At 46.7% G+C, this 19693-nt stretch overlaps 1 protein-coding gene across 7 annotated transcripts in view; it reads right to left on the bottom strand.

Annotated features, from left to right (window-relative positions):
• The window catches only part of LOC144174969 (cell adhesion molecule Dscam1-like), a 550580-nt gene that overhangs the window by 248225 nt on the left and 282662 nt on the right, over positions 1-19693 (bottom strand). For all 7 annotated transcript variants that reach the window (XR_013323566.1, XM_077703961.1, XM_077703960.1 and 4 more), the window contains exon 4: positions 1832-1981. Coding sequence is in view for 6 of the 7 variants with exons in the window: in XM_077703961.1 (XP_077560087.1) it covers positions 1832-1981 (150 nt within the window). In the remaining variant the exon portion in view is untranslated. The remainder of the gene's footprint in view (positions 1-1831; positions 1982-19693) is intronic.

Here is a 19693-nt window from a genome sequence, read left to right as displayed (position 1 = left end):
TTCGACCGGGTCGTTTGTTAACAACACTACCGAAGATTCAGCAAAACGGCATGTTTGGACACACTTCTGCTGCTGAAATGCTGTTACACGCGATATCTTTGATTCGCGTGCGGAACGACGTCTGTCGCGCGCAGCCGCAGAACACGGAGGTCACTAAGCCTACCAGAGTTGACTGACTAAAACGCGCAAACAACAAAATGGCGGCGCCCATGAACCCTCGCAGCGTAAACAAGTGTCACGTTATGCGAGCTGACCAATGATAATGGCGGCGGCACGGAACAGTAGGAGAAAAGTGTGCCAATACTCTGTACCCTTATCTAAGGACACTAGCCGAGAGCAAGCGACAAGCCCGCCTAGACGACAAGAAACATTTCATAACCCCCTCCATCACCATTTGTAGTGGCTTACAACAGCTTTGTTGGACATCCGCTTTCGCAGGGCGAAATGGCGACCGATTTTTAATGCTCGCGCGACGATGCTCCTCCTCCGAAAGCTGCCGCTAACTGATGCTGATGGCTTGAAACAGCGGCATGTTCATTTACTGGTGGTACGTGCCCTTGATTGACAGGCATATACATACGAGACGCAAATAGCAAAACTTGAGGGATAAAAGCTCACACGTAATGTAATAATTGTAGTCTGTCGCGCTGTAACAAACTTCCGCTCACAGAGAGAGAGAAAAAGAAGAGAATGGTATTTAATAGTACTGTCGATGTTAGCCAAAGAAAGGTGCCTAGCATGCTAGACCAGATGTATGAAGGGAAATGAAAATGATGAAGTGATGATGATGACTATGATGCTCTCACGCATTAAGCCTTTTTTTGAAGAGCATGATCAAAACCTGCAATTCCCAGGTAAGTTAATAGAGCTTTAGTCGATCGGGATGATCGTTCAGAGTTAGACCAAGGGACTAACTTGTCACAGCGTTAGTCTTCAGAAAGCGGCTGGTCCAGGGACGCTAGGAGGGACGTACTAGAAACTGTATACCACGCGCATTCACATAGTACGTCGTTCAAGTCCTCCTGAACTTGACAAAGAGTGCAGAGGGGGAAGTGGCTTGTTGCAGCTTGAAGCAAAAGTGGCTTGTGTAAGCGGCATTCAGTCGCAGGAGGTGAACAAACGCTTCGTCATGCTTATTGGCTTAAGGTGCATGTGCAGCCGCAAAAATTTTAATAATATTGCGCGAGCGTCGACCGACGGCTGGTTCAGCGGCTTATCCCGGTAGACAGCGTCGAAACAAGCGAGGGTAGTACGAGAGTCCTTCAATGCTTTTCCAGTTCGCATGTGCTGAACGGAGCCGCCAATGCAACCTTCGTCTGCTAGGCTGTTACCGAAACCACGACACAGCCCCTTCGCGCTGGTTACCAGGCGCTTTGCCGTGAACAAGGTGCACGGGAAATTGATGTCACGGCCCACCAATACAGATATCTGGCTGGTTATAAGGGGAAGAGGCTGTGTCGTGCTCGCGACAACAGCCTGTAGACGACGGATGCACTAGTGGGATTAGTCTGCGCACGTGAAGTGCTCTCGCTCGCTTCGCCGCTATCTACCGTGATAAGGCGTTGACCCATCTGGCGGTCGACGCTCCCCCGATATTTGAGAGTTTTAGCTGGCTGTTTTCGATGGGTCCGCTCCGGTATCGGCGGCCCGCTCAGCACAACCAGAGCCAATGCCGTTCACGGCCAAGCGCGCCACGCATGCGCAATGGCGTTTCCGCTTGCTATCGGACCGGAGCGGACCGTGAAAAACGGTCGTCTAAAACTCACTATTACTAGAACATTCGGCGGCTGTGCAGGCAACAATATGCACGATAAACACAAGAAGCACCTACCTGTGAGGATGAGTTGTCCCACGGTGACGCTTTGCGAGACGGCACCCGTGAGGCGGTGGCGCGTCTGGCAGCGGTAGGTGCGGAATCCGTCCTGTTGGTCCGTCTCCCGTATCAGTAGCTCCCCGGTTGGCAGCAGGGCGTATTTGGAGCCTGTGGAAAAGAGGAGGGGTCGAAGGGAGTCTTACTAGCCAGCCGATGTATTTTTGAACTGGGTGGGCAAACACATAAAGGTCGGGACAAATGAGGGCAGGCCGCCAACTGCTTATTATGCTGACACCGTGTAAGATTACGGGTTAACAGCAATAAGGACCCATTGGCCAAAAAAAAAAAAATTCCGCAAAGACAAAGAAAAGGCGAAGGGTAAAACAGATGCGCGCGTGCCCATACTTGTGATCACGCAAGCGCGAGGTTGCTTCGGCTACACTGGCAACTTCTTTGTGTATTTAATTGTCGCTTTTGAGATAAGAGTATCTGCGCACCAGAACGCGCTACTGGTAGTGTATTGCCTTGTTCACAGACAAAAGGCTGCAATAATTCCAATACCCCCATTATAAATATAATGTAACCTTAGTTATAAACCTCCTGCAAGTCTCCCGTTTCCAGTTTTTATTTTTCACTAGCACCGTTCCTTTATTGCGTTATAAAACAATGGAAATTTATGTATGGGCACCGCTTTATTGTTAGGGAACGGCTGAGCTAGTTAGAAGTGATCTAGCAAAAACTATTATTCACCGGCCGAGAAAAATGTGCTTAATACACTGCAAGAACTACAGCTACTGTAACTATTAATGCTGCAGTAGAAAATATCATCGGTTTTGTCGTCGACCGCTGTCGCGGACGCCACTACTTAGGAGTGCCAGGAAATTCAGGTGTTTTTTTTTTAATTGCGATTGTTGCGGTATCAAGGAACACACCAGTAACTCAATACCACTCAGCCCGATGCAATTTCGCATTTTTTATTATTTTAGAATTTCTGTTGCACCATTTGCATTGTTGAATTGGCCAACAACAAGGTAATGAAGTATTTCACTCAGTAGTGTGTCATGACTTCGCCCGATTACTGATCACCGACGAGAAAGAAGTGACAAGTAATGTGGATAATTGAAAACTGGTGGAACAGCAGGGTAACATATTGGGTACTGAGCTACGAGGCTAGAAGTAAGAGAATACGGCAACCTACTGGGTGAAATAGGAAATTAGTTGGCAAAAAATGTACTCCGGCATTGCAAGGTATGAGTGGTTGGATGTCTATGTGAGAGGCCTTTGCCGTTCAGTGGACTTAGATTGGCCGATTACACGTATGTGAGGTCTCTGTTCATCAGTTATTTGTACACAGATTATCAAGCGGAAATAAATCTAACATACGCGCAGCGGGAAAAGTAACCGGAAGATATAAAAAACAGAAGGATAGAAATGAAAAGGCCCGACTTCGCAAGGCTGCGAATAGAGTACGGGAGCAAGGATAGATTGACGTATGGAGCCCCTGCTGTTCTTCTGTGTTTTAATAATGCATGTTGAAAACATTTAGACGGTGGAGTTCGGGCTGGCTATGATGTGGCATCATTATTGTCAGTTATATCTACGCGAAGCAGTGGAGACGGCAGCCACTGAGCAATGCTTTCCGGCACGCTAAATATTGTCTCTATTGCTAGCGAAAATCTCGAAGCCAGTGATACAATCTACAGTGTCAAAATATTGATAAACGGGCACAGTTCAGTTTTTAAAAATATAAAGTCTTGCGCTTCAAGCGGTTGTCGAAAAATATATAACATCCAATATTGACCGTCAGTGTCGAGATAAGAATTAAGCGTACAATGCTAAAGGCGAATTAGAAACGAATGGGGTCCCCAGGGCGTATAATTTAATGAACTCGTGAATCTGTACGCTGAGATGACAAACAAAATTCTTAGGAGCAGAAATGCACCACACCTCATTCATTTTGAAAGCTGGCTGCTTCAAGTGGCACTACTGTCTAACAGAAAAGCACGCTTTTGGGGAAAGAAGTTATCCGCTAGAACGTAAAACAGTGAGCGAGGCCTGAAAGTTATGGCCTCGAAAAATAGTTGATTGATTGATTGTGGGTTTAACGCGCCGACGCAACGCAGGCGATGAGGCGCGCCGTAGTGGAGGGCTCCGGGTTAATTTTGACCACCTGGAGATCTTTAACGTGCGCTTAAATCCCGTACAACGGGCGTTTTTGCCTTTCGCCTCCACCAGAAAAGCGGCCGCCGCGGCCGGGAATCGAACCCGCCTCCTCGTTCTCAGCAGCACAACACCTTAGCCACTGAGCCACCGCGGCGGGTCCTCGAAAAATAAGGAAAAGGTGTTGTCCGAACTGTACTATACCGGTGCACATTACCCCCTAATGGTATTACTTGTAGTTTTGCTTTAAATGGCGCTTGCTGCAAAGGCGGCTCAAGCCGCTATCCCCGACTTCGCACTCCGGGAGTTCCTGAAGGAACAGGAAGGACCGGCCCTGCACCCTCCTCTGTCTACCCTTCTATCCTACTTCGCTACATTGAAATCCTTTACCATTACCGTCAGTTTCGACTATTGCAACCCCCTCCAGATCCATATGATCAGCGGGCTGACCACCTCGCGGCTTGAAAATAAGCAATTTCTGGTCAAGTGGGTCCAAGCAGCGGCTGTAGCCCGCGACCTTCGGCAATTACAAGACGCCGCCCTCTTTATTTCTTATTTCTTTCATACTGGCTGAAATAAACATTTTTACAAGCTCCTCCTCCTCTTCCACCTTAAATATAACAGGTTCGGAAGATAAATTGGGTCGCGAAATTAGAAATGGTGGTTGTACGAAGTCAACCAGTATTTTCGCGTGAGTGCACTTTTTCTTCTTTCTGCCGCCATTGTTAATGTAATGATTCTGTTATCGTCCATCTAATGATTTATCATATTTTTGTCAAATTATTGGTTTATTTTCAATACAGCAGAATTAGTACATTATTACGCCGTGACACTGCGCCGCTAGTTTCATTCTTGGTGTTGCGCCCATTTTCTTTGCCGGGCTATAGCAAACTAGGCTCTAGCCAGGTTAACTTTCCTGCCTTTCTTCTACATTCTTCCTTCCTTCCTTCCTTCCTTCGCACCGGAAAATAATTTACAAGGATAGGGCACACACACGCGCATGTGAAATTGAAATTCATTTCCCTAAGGAAATGTGATCCAAGCGGGGTTGCGCCGCTTGGTCATGCAGAGCAGCAGACGACAAGCTTGCCCCCGCCTATTGTCCAACATACCCAAGATAGTCGAACACGCAGGCTATCCCTGGTGTTGTCTAGCAGCGCGTTTTCTTGCTCGCGTGGCATTCTTTCTATCTGGTGATATTGACTGAGAGCCTTCGCACTCTGACGGAATGATGCAGCGCAGCAACGCTTTGTCTTGGCGGCAGCTACGAGCGACGCATTTTCATTTTGTGATAGCACGCTCACCTTGATTGACAGGCTTGATGCATACGCGAAGCGAATCGTCAACGTGCGGCATATAGGCTCACACAAAAAAACAGACTTTACGGATGACTTAACCGCCCGCAAAGTAAATATATTTAACCACTCAGCGGGAAATGTTCTTTTTAGCACTCTATACCGAATGGTAATTCTTCAAACAAACATTGGGTTTCCGGGATCCGGGAATTCAAAGTGTTCTATTAAATCCACAGCAGCAGTTGCACCCAATATAACAACATCAACACTGTTCCAAGCTAAAAAGATGCGCCGAGGAGGTCAAACGCTACAATTACGGTATCCTACAAAACCAAAAATGACGATGGCGTATGCCGGAAGAGTGAGTTATTTCCGATGATGTGTTAAACGCAGAGACCTAGGAAGCCCTTGAATGATGTATTTCTCAATTCAGTACGTTCTACCCATGAAGACGGAGTATGAGAAAATTCTAATATGAAGATATATATGCGGTCCTTTATTGAGCCTAGTTACAGAATTCTAGACACTGCATATTTAAACTTTCTCTACTCATATCGAGAGAATGAAATTCACACTTCGGACTACGAAATGGACTCGAAAGACATCAGGGGATACAAACGGGCTTTGCAAAGAGCTCAAAGAGGGCGGAAAAGACCATAAAAGAAGATCCTCGAGTCAGCATCAAGCACGGCCCTAAAAACTGTCACCAAAAGCTATAAATTGCAAATTAGGTGCGGAAAAGGTTCCTTCATACATGCGGAATGCGCTACATTACATTACGAGTTTAGCAGCGTATAAATCACAATGGGATGACCGTTTCTTGCCGAAAAAGTACTATCCGCAACACCACCTCCAGGTTCTACCGCAAATGGGACAGAAATTTTAATACCGGCCGAATTCCGTGGTAATGGACCTGCTGGAACAAAAGAAGTAAAAAAAAAACATTAAACTGCCTTTCAGAGTAGGTCATCTCTGCCGCAAAAGGTACTCTGAAAAGAACCCGTTCATCTTCGGCTGCGCTTTTCCATCTCATTAATAATACGAAAGGGAAAAAAGGAACTTTGCAATCAATGCTCGCTCTCCATAAAATAGTAAGTGGGAGCGAGCCAAAAACCTTTCTTCTATTCGAAGAGGAAAAGAAAAGTCTAAACAAAAAAAAAACTTGCCGTCTGGTTTTGACGTAGGCGAAAATCAATCTTTTTTTCCCCAAACACCTAGTGACCAATAAACTATAAAACAGAGGATAATACCTCTTTCTCCAGATTTCTTGGTACGAGCGAAATTACGTATGAAATATTAATGATACTTTTAGGATCTTGAACAGCTGATGTTTTCTTTCTTTCTACATTAGTTTTTGCCTGTGAATTGTGGAGGTTTCTCATCGGATGTGCCCATTTTGAGCTCGCAGCTGCGTAAACTCCTAAATCCAGCTTTCTCGAGCATATATGGGGTCGAGATTAAACAGGGAAATGGAAGGCGGCGGTCAAAAATACCTAAGGTATTCGTAGATTGAAACCTCAACTTACACTCCTATGACGCGCAGCCCTCCTGCTCATAATACGTGGACGTTCAGTGTCGGCTGGCTAATTTTTTGGGCTCTCATTTTCTACTACTAAGCCGTGGTCAGCAGGAAATTAATAAGCCCTCTGTACCGGTACTGTACCGTATCCTGACTTTCCTTATTTCTGATGCTCAATTGGATTGGAAAAAACATTACTTTGGATGCGCCGAAAAGAACAATAGCGTTTTCAACGAAGTGCAGAACTTCGGTTTCTTTCTGGACAGAATAAGCAGTCAATGCATCTGGTATCCCAACACATTAAGTTGTCACTTAAGAGGAAGGTATGGTTCAGTGTTTTTGACAAGCCTGAGGATCGCTCAGACACGGGCCCGTGCGTGTGTTTGTATGTGTACTCGCGACTTAAGCACGCACGCACGCACGCACACACACACACACACACACATACATACATACATACATACATACATACATACATACATACATACATACATACATACATACATGCATGCATACGCACATACATACATGCATTCATACATGCAAGCATACATACATACATACATACATACATACATACATACATACATACATACATACATACATACATACATACATACATACATACATACATACATACATACATACATACATACATACAGACAGACAGACAGACAGACAGACAGACAGACAGACAGACGGGTGGATGGACGGAAAAACAAACAGATTAGACAGGCGGATGGACGGACTAGACAGGCGGGTGGACGGATGACAGACTAGGTTTATTCATTTATTTTGAGCAAGCTACAACATTTTTCAATACGGGTTATAGCTCGTCAAAACACCAACTCTATAAGCAATGGCCGAAACTTGGACTAGTTTCAACCCCTGCGAAGTCATTTGACGAGAACTGGGAACTTCGGCTAAAAGAACATCTGGCCCCGAATCTATAACTTCGTCTTCGCTGGTATTTTCCCCGTCCTGGTGATCACCACAAAGCAGTCAGAACATGCTTTCATTTGCGGTAGCATCCGTGAGAGCGATTATTTTAATTCGGGTCTCGTTAATGCCTTGAACTCTCGGTGAATCACCTTTACTGGGTACGTAGAATGTTACGCGGGTTCTTGACTAAAGATCTAACGGTGCCTAAGTTATAATTGAAAACGCTCAGAATTTCCGCTAAGCCCATCGACACACCGTGTTTTAATTTGTTTTTGTTAGGGGCTCTTTCGCATAGCCGCTGCGTTCATGTAACAGCAAGTTTTGTTGCGGCTCATCTAATCTCTGCAATCAAGCAACGTGTCTATATCGTCAAGGACGAAGTATGCAACATTCACGGGTTACATTTTGATAAGCAGCATAATTTGGCTCAACGTGATGGTTTGAATGGCTCGATCCAAATTTTAGCCTCAGTTCTCATCGCGCTGCGAAGAGCCACTAATGTCATTCATGTGCTAGAACAGGAACATTAGCATTTGCGTATCTTGCCGCGTTGCTAAAAGATTTGGCACTGGCGACCATCGAAACGAGAACCAGCACTCTAAAGTCAAGCATATCTTATCCCAACTATAGGGCTCACAAATACGCGTTGAAAAAGATCTAAAGCGGCGAAGAACAGAGTTAGTTTCATATAGCAATCACGTTACTTGTGTCAAGAAGCACTACTCGTTCGCGCGTTGGTAGAATAGAGGCGCACCAGGTGTCGTGCTATAGACGTTGAAAGACGACTCTGCACTTCAAAGAAGCAGTATACTCTCTCTTTTTTTTTTTTAATGTGAACCGACGAACCTGTAACATAAAAGGGTTCCAATGCGTTGCCTACAAGAAATGGAAAGACAAGAATTGCAGTGGTGTTGCTATGTACACGATTAACGATAAAGCACATTTCGGTTATTTCACTCTACCCGCCTCTAAACCTATCCAAGTAATGGAAGATGCAGGAAGTCGGTCGTGTGCTGCCTACGCGTGTACGAACGAAATTGGGCGAAGAGGTCTCGACGCAGTTCTGGTGTCAATGTATACTACGTCCAGCTCAACGAAAACTGAGATTGAAAATTTTCGGTAGGTGTGTTTATTGTACAATTCTTTTATTCCACTGATTTCAATGCTCCCATGACAGGGAATGTCGCAGCACTGTATCGTGTGTTCGGGTGTTTTTCTCGCTGCTTCCTCGTTTCTCCTTTTGTCCCCATGTTCCTTACTTTCCGGTGTCATCCTCGACAATCGATATACGCGGTGAACGCTGCGAATGGTGTGGCAAAACACACTCGTTCAGCATGTCTTACTTCCTACGACCCTCTTCTGCTGCTTCCAATGCTGCTAGCTTTTCTCGAGTGGCCTTCGAGAATAAAGGAACATATTCACGCAAATACAATACTTAAACCCTCTCTACGTCACAGCGAAAGCTACCTCGATTAAAGCGCGGTACGACCAAAACGGGCACGCACAAAACGAAAAACACGCTCAGCTCTCTCTTCAAACAAGGCTCTCGGGCTTCAAGAACTTCCGAGTGTGCTCTCGGTCGCAGCGCGAGCGCGATAGTGGTGGAGATGACGACGTCGACGGGGCTTTAATTCCTCGCTCTTTACGACCTCCCGCGTTCACATATTTGGGGCCACCCGACCCTCTCAAAGATCTGCCTTCCGGCCGTAAGCGAGGCAAGAATTAAAGAAAAGAGAACGACTTCGAGGGTAGTTGCCAGTGGGAGGGAGTGGTAGCAGCCGGCCATTGCGAGCCGCCGACGATTTCCTGACAACTTCAAAGGCATCCGATTTCACCATTCCTCTTTTTTTTCTGACCCTTTTTTCACCCGGATGTTCTAGTGATTTATTTATTTTTATTTTTGTCGTTTACTGCAACGGGCAATATGGTGAGCTGGCGAGCTACTGAAACGCGTACGACCGGCCGGCTTTTCCGCGGGATGGTGAGGTGGCTGGGAAAAGAGAGAATCCCACACAGAAAAAATGATGTGGAAGAGGCAGGAGGCGGAAGGAGGAGAGAGCACGTGGTGGCCCTCATAAACAAGTGTCCAGCAGCGTCCGGCAGACACTACGTGTCACATCGTCACCCAAATTTCCTCGTAAATTGGCGCCCGAGCCCTTCGAACGGCCACCTTTAATGGCCGCTGGAGACAGTTCCTTTATGGCGCCTTCAAGGCAGCGCTTCAGCTCCACGGAGCATTCCTGCCTCTTCCCCTTTGTCTATCCTGTCAGCCCGGCTGCAACGCTCCCGCGTGGGAAGCGATGTCGTGCCCTTAGGGGTCTAGCCGTCGACGGCGAATTTTATGGCACTGCATCTCTCCCTGGGCTGTAGCGTCCGCTTCTTTTTTTGTGCTTTGTGTGTCTTCAGCAGACGCTTCTGCTCTTTTTATCTCCTTGTATCGCTTTTGGTCGACAGCATAGAAATATGAAAAGAGCAGCGGAAATAAAAAGCACGAATAATAGGCGAACTTTGCTCCATCGTGTTCGCTCTTTTGAATGAGCAAGTCCGTTTTGTTGTGGTGGGGAGATAGATCTTTTCACCAGGGATGCTGCTGGCTCTTTTAGAAATTCTTTCGTACTTTCGGCTCTTCAGCCCCACCTAGTATTATGAATACCGCGAACATATTTGCGATGATTTGGAGTTCTTAGACTGATCTTAAGGCACTAATTCGCTCTTTTTGCAGCCGAAGTTTCCAAGGAGCACCATTTCTAATCGTGCATTGTCTAGATCAATGCGCCGTTACCACGGCCATTGAAAGAAACCTTCGAAAGCATTGACAGTTTCTGAGTGTTGCGGATCGTGCCATTAATCCTTGACACACGTAACAGTGAGTCCATGTATCCACGTTTGATTTCAGTATATCTTATCCCGAATTCGAGGCTAACAAACCAGACCCCAGATTGCCTGTGAAAGGAGGCAGTTGCAACATGAATTGGTAAGCATTCTAATGTGATATCCCAAAGCTTAAACGCAGTAACATTAGGTCTCACCCGTAAAACATCACTCGCTTCACTGTAGCAAACTCGGCGAGTGACGGCTTACAATATGATATCGCTTATAACGAAACTAGTAAACCCGGTTCAAAACGGCATTTATTTCGCACCCTCACAAATTATAGGTGCCACAAACTACGTCAAGCATGAAGGGGCACAGCATTAAAACTTTCTTCTCCAAAAAACTCAGTTCTCGCCACCAGAGATCACCTAACCACCGAAGTTGCTTTTAATTCAGGATGTTTCCATTTCTTTTCCAGAGTCGCCTGTAAAACGAGGCCGCAGAGAAAGCGGTGGGGCGGATTAGTTTGACTTTCCTCAAGGCTCATACGAGGATTCCGTTTCGTATACACCTAAGGGTCGCGGCAAAACCAAAGCGACACATTTACCGTCTTTATATTATCGTTCGATATAGATAACTGGTGCTTCTAACTATCATACACTACCCCATCGATGTAACCGGAACGGTATGGCACAATTTTCAGCGTAAAAATTGTGTACCCGGAAAAGGTTCTCTTTTTTTAACCTTTTGTTAAAAAACAAAAACGCTACATAGCTTAAAAATATACCATGAGTAGAAAGCTGACAAATCACTTGTCGGCGAGAATTTAAAAAAAGCCTACAACTTCGCACCGTCGAAGGGTATTCTAGTCAGTTGGAAGTATTAGCAGTGTCGGTGGTAAAAAAGACTGCTTAAATTCTAGCTCACCGAGCTCCCTAGCGGTATCAGCACTAACTGGTTCCTCTTTCGCGTGCACACGTCGTTTCGTACTCCGAGGTGTTTACACAAAAATGTCAAATAAATCTTGATGATGATGATGATGGTGATGATGATGATGATAATAATAATAATAATAATAATATAATAATGGTAATAATAATAAAGTTTTATGTCCTTTCGTACAATGATGGAGTGGCCGCAAAAAGCTGCGTGACAGCTTGACGTGGCGGCTGCTCCGTTTGTGACAGCAGCGGTGGGTACAATACCAAACAGCACGTACAATGATACATACATATTACACAGTTGTGCGTATTTTTACAATCCAGTAGGACTACAGAAGTGCAGTCTGAAGCACGCGCAAGTGTTCCAACCACAACAACAAAAAGCTTTCTTGTACAGGGATACAAAAACACAGCCTAGTTACATGGTTGTAAACAAAAACACAAGTGTATAAACAAAAAATAGAAGAACTAGCATCCTATGCCGCGTAGACCACGGTTAAAATTCTCGTATACTCTTATCTAAGCCACTCTCTTCAAACTTGAGTACAGAACCTGCATGTCTGCTGGGCATACACAGAGCACGCCGTTCTTTCACAGCCAAGACGTTAGCCTCTAGTTTATCGGTAAATTTCGTGTCGTAAACAGAAAACCGTGGCAGGACTCAGCAGTTCTCTCCTAAGACGCCGAGCGCATGCGTCAGGTTACTCAGGCATACAGCATAGAGCTCAGTATTTGTGTAAATAAAAAACCACGAAACAAGCATCGAAACCGCATGATGGATGATAAGACGCCGGTGAACAATGCCCCCCCCGCCTGATATGTTCCTGGTAAAGATTATGTTTGCAGATTATGTTTGAAGGCTAGGTAGGTAGTACTGTCCCTAAAGAGAAGCAGTTTTTAGATGCGACGCTGAGAGCATCTCTTGTCGGCGGCCCTGTCCGTCCTTCCTGCGTGCGTCCATCGTCGGCGTCCGCACTCTCGTCCGCTCACCCCCTCTCCCCTCCGATAGCGAACACTCTCTCGCGAGGGGCATTGGATTGTATTCGATTGGCTTGGCTTGGCTTGGCTTGGATTGGATTGGCTTGGATTTGGATTGGATTAAAATGGATTGTGTTGGATTGTGTTGGATTGTGTTGCGTCATAGCCGTGGCAGACGCACTGGCGCCGGCGCGTGCCCAGGTGAGAGCGAACACTCTCTCTCAACATCTGCGGGTGTGCGGCCCAGCGCGCTCTCACTCCGCCGGTGGGCGGCGGTGCGCGCGGTGCTGCGCATGTGCAGTACTCTCTCTCTCCGCGGTCTCCTCTCCTTCGGGCGCGCTGCGCATATAACCGGTGTGCCGCTCTCCGGCGGCCTTTCGGTCGACGGTTGCTCTCCGCTGCGCTTGAACCCCCCTCAGCGTCGCATCACACCAGGGTTCCCGCGAGGGGAGGTGGGCGTAATTTTTTTGTCCAAGACGCCGAGAGCATGCGTCAGTCTAGGCAGGATGCAGCATTGACAGCCAGGGAAGCCGAGCGCAAGCGACAAGACCACCGAGACGACGAGAAACATTTCATACCCTCCCCCATCAGCATTTGTAATGGTTTACAACAGCTTCGCTTTACATCCACTGTCGCAGGGCGGGATGGCGACCATTTGCTGTAGAGCATCGGTCAGGAGAAGGCGCCAACGTGCTCCTGTGACAATTATGCGGAAGCTGTGGACATGCCGACTTCATAGTACACAAAATACTCCGGTGAACTAATGGCGCTTAACGCCAAGCTTCGTGTCGTCGAGCGAATAACTCCGGCCTTTAAAAAAAATTCCTAACCCATGGCCGCAAATAGGCATGCAGAACCAGATTTAGGCGCGTTAAATACGTTTTTGGTCAAATCAAATTGAACTCAGTTAAATATTCGAGGGGTACGGCTCCGAACCAAGTGGAGTACTCGGATGAAGGAGAAGAGCTGAAAGAGATGTACGACTTTGTTTAATATTAAATTCAGTACACATCCTACAGGATACACGCGATTGGCAGTAATGCTCACAGAAAATGGTATTTTAAAAGATGACCTGTTTCGAGAGAATAGCACTCATACGCGGTTTCTCAGTGCTATTCTCTAACGTACCCTGCCTTTATTGAAATTCACATCCCGGCGTAATATTCCCTCTGGACGTCTGCGACGCTTTTATGTTAAGTTTGGGCGCCACAACAGCCTTGTGTGTCTGCTCGATAGACCGATGAAAGTTGGCGCTGCAATGCACCACAATTTCTTTTATTGCGCCTATGTGATCACCATACGCTGACTGCCCAAGTTTGGAAGGAAGGAGACGAGCAGAAGAATAAAAGCTGCTTAGTCATTAATTCATGGCGAATAGCCTGCGAAAACGCAGAAGAGGGCGAAGAACAGGTTAAGTGGTCCTTTTAACATACGCAAGCGGCCAGCCTATTCCGGAAAAAAAACTAGCTGGCCCTGCCGCAAAAGGGAATCCTGTGGAGAGACTGAATAGTAGACGCGCGGTACGTAGGAGGAATCTCGCGACGTCCCACGCAGCCTCTCAGTGCCCTCAAGCTTCTTTCAAGAAAAGCAGGAATACGTCCAGGGTATTTATACTCCCAAAACATGGCGTCGTAGAAAAAAAGAAATAAGAAAAACGACGACGTCTTGCAGACACATTTATATTAGTAACCCACGTGTGACAAAGAACGATTTCTCTCCTTCTCAATCATTGTCTGGGCCATTTTATACGTCGTGAGATGACAAAAAAAAAAGCCCCGCACAGTCTAGAAATTAATTCCAGCGAAGCTGCTCCTGTACGTTCTTCCACTTTTGGCTCCCAGCGACCACGTCAAGGGCAGCAGTACTTTAGCCAGATCCCTAAATTCTGCCAGTGCTTCAAATCGATCAGTGTCCACGTGGAGTTCCATCAAGGAATAAAAACAGAGAATAAAATCATGCGGAACGTGCCGAAATTGTTCCTCCATTGTTCTTCGACTGACTTTAGTGACATGTCGAGTCGTCAAATGTGCCTCCACTTCGACGGCCCGTCGACGGAACATGCACGCGTTTCCTCCCTCCCTCCTTCCATTCATCTTTCTTCTGTCTCCTCCCTTTATCTCCCCTCTCTTTCTCTCTGTCAGAAGACAACGCGTGACTGCCGACGCATGTCGATCGCTTTTCATAGTTCATCTAAACAACGATGACAGCCCACGACGTCGCTCGTTCCGTCTCACTCTTCGTCATTTTCAATGCTACGCCCTCGCCATCTTAGCGTCACTCGCCTCTTCCCCAATCCTTGTACACCCACCACCCACGGCAACACCGTTGTTTTTTTTTTCCTTCGCTCTTCTATCGTCTCCCCTCGCGGCGACATTTAGCGACGGGCGAAAACATTTAAAGACAAAGGCGGGGAAAGAAGTCGCTCCCTGCCAAAAATTATACCCCACATAGAAGAGGCTTTGAAGTGACAGGCAAGACGAATCGGCACGGGAAAAGAACAGGAAGCCGAGGAATACGCGTGAGAAGAAGAAAAAAGGGAATTGACGGGCCTGGTGAGAACGAATGAGTCTCAATTCGCGCGTATAGGTGACACATTGCCGATGCTCGTTGCAGGGCCTCGCTTTGCTCGGTTCTTTTCGGGACGACGGCTGGCTTTCTGTCCTGTCCGTCGGTTCCGTTGCCTTGCTTGTCGTTGTTCTTATTCCTGTTTTGTTTAAAGATGCTCGGTATCTCTTTCACGAGATTGGGGAATGCCTAGCGGGAATGTGACGTTAAGTGTAACAAAATACCGGAGCCTGGACTGCGCTGTAACAGAATCCGGGCGTTATTAAGGCTGCCCCCGAAATTTATTGAGTCGTCCATTCAGCGGGCTATTTTTGGCCCTGTTGTACAAAAGGATAAGTGCGTTGAAGTGAAAATGTGAACCGCCACCAGGAGGTTCAAATTGAATGCACGGTCGGCCAGGAAATTACGCGTGGGAAAAAAAAAAGTTGCAAATCAGGTAGAGAAAAGTCGCCCTTCATGAAGCAAGTATCTATATTTACTGTTGCTGTTGAAGCAACAAAAATGATTTATTTACTAAATAAACATACAAGCTATAACGCTAAGACGAAGAAGGGCTCCGCGATTAAAAAAATTCCCTCCATCTTCACGATACGTCATGATTAAGAAATTCCTTCTCCTGCCTCTAAACATAACTCCAACTAACTGGGGTTTCCGGCGTAATGACTGGAGCTCCGGCGCACAGAATAAAAGTCAGTGACGCCATCCTCCCAATGAATCCTGCATCCCGGCGTGCCACTAGTGGGCGTCTATAAAGAAGTCGATCTCGCTAGCCGACAAAACAACGCAAGCGCACTAAGGAAGTGTGTCCAACAAGATATCTGCAACGAGCCATTGAACGTCCATCTCCGGTGAAAACAGGCGTCGACTGACCCGAAGTGCGGGACACTATTGGACGGGAGAGGTTGCTGGAAATGCGATGAGGCCACGCTACGTCTTCATCGTTTACAATCATGGCCACCCGGATGGGCTCTCATCGTCATTGTTATCCTTTCTGTGCTCCACAAAATGGCTGAAGACACGGTATTATTTGCTGATTCTGCCTCAGTTAACTTCAACAATAAGAATAGCCTGCCCAGGTGCACGAAGATGCTTATGCATTCAAGTACGTTCGTCACGGTCGCCAGGGACGAGCAACAGATTCTTCTTTTAACGCGTCCTTTCGTTCACGCTATTCAGCCACTAGAACAGCGAGCGAGTAATTACCTTCCTCACATTAACAGCTCTCTTTAATGGCATTTGTCTGCCTCGTCCCCGTCCCCCCCTCTCTCTCCCTTGGCATTGTCGATGAAGAAAGACTGAAGATAAATTTACATATTTTTCGCGGTTATGAATAGTTAGTTACGTACAACAAAAACCGTTCTGAAAACTTAAGTTACGCAATTGCCCCAATTCGCTTTTTTGTCCGTTCTACAGTGTCATGACCGCTCATTCCAGTGATCGGGCGCACTCGGGCCACGCCCTCAGCGCCGAGCAGAAAAAGAGACCCCGGGGAAAAAGCATTTTACAAGCGCCGCCTGCGCGGTAATTAAATTTGGCCTCGCATTTATGCCTTCCAACACGTCGCTTTACCAGGCGGCAAACTGAGTCGGACAAAGGGTGCCAGAGGAGAAGTAGGGGGTGGAGAGGCCGGCACAGCAGAACAGGAGAAACAAAACTGCCGTCGAAGAAGGCTTTGCGAGAGATAGTTTAACCCGCTTTATTCGTAAACAGTGCTAATGAAAGCCGAATGGGAACGCTTCCCAAAATGGCGACAAGAGAGGGGCCTCTTTCGCGTTTCTTGCCCCTTTTATTGCACGTTCGTCCTCTTCACTGAAACCCGTTGCCCCCAACATGAGTCCTTGTCTTCTTTCCTATCTATCGTTGTTGCGTTTTTCGTTTTCTTTGACATTCCGAAAGGCGTTACGCTAGTCCCACATCTAGGGCTTTGTAGCTATTGAATTTTGAGAGTTTAAGTAACGAAGTTTAGTGTTTTTTTTTTATTTTTGAGTAGGCGAAGCACTAAGCTCTGCTGCACTGTCGAGTACTTCTGGAGTAACGTTTGTTTCCGTTTTTCCTACTTCGCGTTGGTTCCCGCTCTGCCCTGCCTGTAAATACAGCGGACGCATTAGCCAGATTAAGTTCGTCTCTTTCCCTCCCGGAACATTTTAGTCCCGCTGTTGTTCTTCTCAGTGCTTGCCTGTTCGGTTTTTTTTTTTTTAACAGTTGTTTCATGTCATCCTCTTTGCTTCCTGTTCTGTGTTCTTCAACCGACCCCGTCCTTCGCTTCAGCTTGTTTTCGCGTTGCGATACCCTTTTCAGGTCCGCTTGTCGCAGCACGTATACATGGGTTTTTCACCCTGGCGGCGCAGTCCATTTCGGTCTCAAGCCTTCGTGGCTCACAAAGGTCCAATTTTTCTCCGCGGGTTTCGGGTAAATGCCGTAATAAAAATCGTACACTTCGAAAATAGACTGTCTACAAGACTGGCGGGGCGATTTCATCACCGAAAACAGCGAATAACTGGCTTTAAACCATTAATGAAAAGGTTGCAGGGGCCCCGTGGCATACTTTTGTGAGATAACAGCCCGAAATAATTTCTTTTGAGTAGGTTCGTCGTCGAGTCTTGTGCGGACGTTGACTACAGCCCACGGCATACAACCTCAACATCGCACTCACTGAAACTATTTGTTAATCCCCAGGTGGTCGAAATTTATCCGGAGCCTTCCACTACGGCACACCTCATCGCCTGTGTAGCGTCGGCGCGTTAAACGTCATAGTCAAACAATCAAGCCATTTGTTGTAGAATCATGCTGTTTCGATACTGCCTCCACAGAACCTTAAGACATTCGATAATACGGGCGAAATTTCAAATGCACGAGCTTTTCTTTGCGTTTTTTTTTGAAGCGCGCTTTATGAAGCGCGTCACAGACAATGGGAATTAAGCGCGAGCGGAGTCTTTCTTTATGCTGTTTTTTTTCTGACACAGGCGCTATGAAACATGCCTCAACTAACGGGACTGAGCGCGCTCCGAGTGTTGACTGCTTGTGGACGGCTGCTTGGGGAACTTTCGCTGACCTAGCGAAGTAAAGGCTAGAATACATGGAGCGATCTTTCACGACAAAGTTCGCGCGGTGGAAGACCAGCCGCGTCACGACGCCGAATGTTCGTCGGGCTGCGCTACATGTAGCAAAGTACGGCGGCTGCCGCCGCCTCACTGCTGCGCTGCTGTCAGTGTGGCTAGACGAGGCAAATACATTGAAGTGAAACACAGGAGAAGCAAAAAAACCCGTCAATACTATTATTATAGCTTTTTACTTGCAAAACCCTCCAGAAAGACGTAAAATGTTGTGTAGAAGAAGTTTTTAATGTTTATGTCTCGCTACATCTCGCGAAACCGTTGCTATGACGGCGACAAACGCTACTGTGTCAGGCTTAACAGCTAGAAAAGCGCCCTTCTATCTGAAAAAAGAAGGCTATTTGTCGCTTGAAAATTGATGTGAGGGCAAGAGTGGACAAATTTAATTCGAAGTAAATGGTTTAGAACACGATATCGCATTGAGGGATTAGCGACGAAGCTGTTAGCGCTGTGAAGCGGGCGGAGAGGGCGCCGCCATGTTTGGCAACGCCTTGCCGCTGCCGTCGACGGCGACGAACTTTTTCTGCCCCGGCTAGATCGGCGGCGGACGATGTTTTTCCGCCGCCGGGCGTCCAGCGGACGCCGCCGGGCGAAGTCCGTCGACTATTCGTCGCATAAACGCTCCATGTATTCCGGGCTTAACGCTGTCGCATTTAAAAATAAGCATGTCGGTACAGGGCACGTGTGTTACGGCATTCACATTGTCATCGAAATCGTCATCATGACGATGAAATTTGTTCTTTGCCAACACATTTCATTGTCTTAACCCTCAATCAAGTTATCTGTCTTTACCTTCTTCTATAGCCATTCTGCTAACCTAGCTGCAAACCGGCCCGAAGTTCTTCGCAGTGCATTCCCACCCGTACCAACTCCCCAAAATACTCGAACATTCCCCATTTTGTGAGTAATCATATTTCAAAAACAGGTACCCCCTACACATATGCGCGGTTCAGTAGGATGCAACCGAAATGCCGTCGAATCGGTGGCTTGGCTAACTGACAGTTGTCCAGCTGTGGTGGTGCACGACCTTCATCCTTCTACAGAAACCAATGACCAAAAAAACAACTAAAATAATCATACCTCCTACTTTTGCGGTGCCCTGTCAAAGGAACGGGAGCGACTGTAAACGTGACTGTCGCGTTTCTAGGCCGGGCTTTCAGTCAGCCTTGATTAGGAAGCCGGTAATAGCAAGGACAGCGCCAAAGTCGACCAGCCACTGACGTAGTATTGATCCAAGTCAACTTGCAGGCGCATCAAGGAGCTTGGTGACGTTAAAGTTCTGTTTTCTTTTTATTTTTTGCCACGAGTGGTTTATTGCAATACAGGAAGCGATTATTCGTTACAATGGCCATACAAGGCCCAACAACTTTCGCACAATTGGTCATTATGCAGTACCCCTGACTTTCCCATCCTTCTCCACTTCCTTCATATAAAAACAGAAGGAACTTCAACCATTCATCGATTCCTTTCTAACGAGCTCGCTAAAAAATGCCTGAAAATAGCGGCACGCCGCAAGACCCTGTTTTGAAGAATTGATTTTTAGTTTAACTAGC

This window comes from Haemaphysalis longicornis, unplaced genomic scaffold, assembly GCF_048455015.1.
Source record: "Haemaphysalis longicornis isolate Haplotype H1 unplaced genomic scaffold, Haemaphysalis longicornis Haplotype H1 scaffold_3, whole genome shotgun sequence".
Classification (NCBI taxonomy): Eukaryota; Metazoa; Arthropoda; class Arachnida; order Ixodida; family Ixodidae; genus Haemaphysalis; species Haemaphysalis longicornis.
Note: the sequence above shows the minus strand (reverse complement) of the source record. Positions and strands in the feature narration are given on the sequence as shown.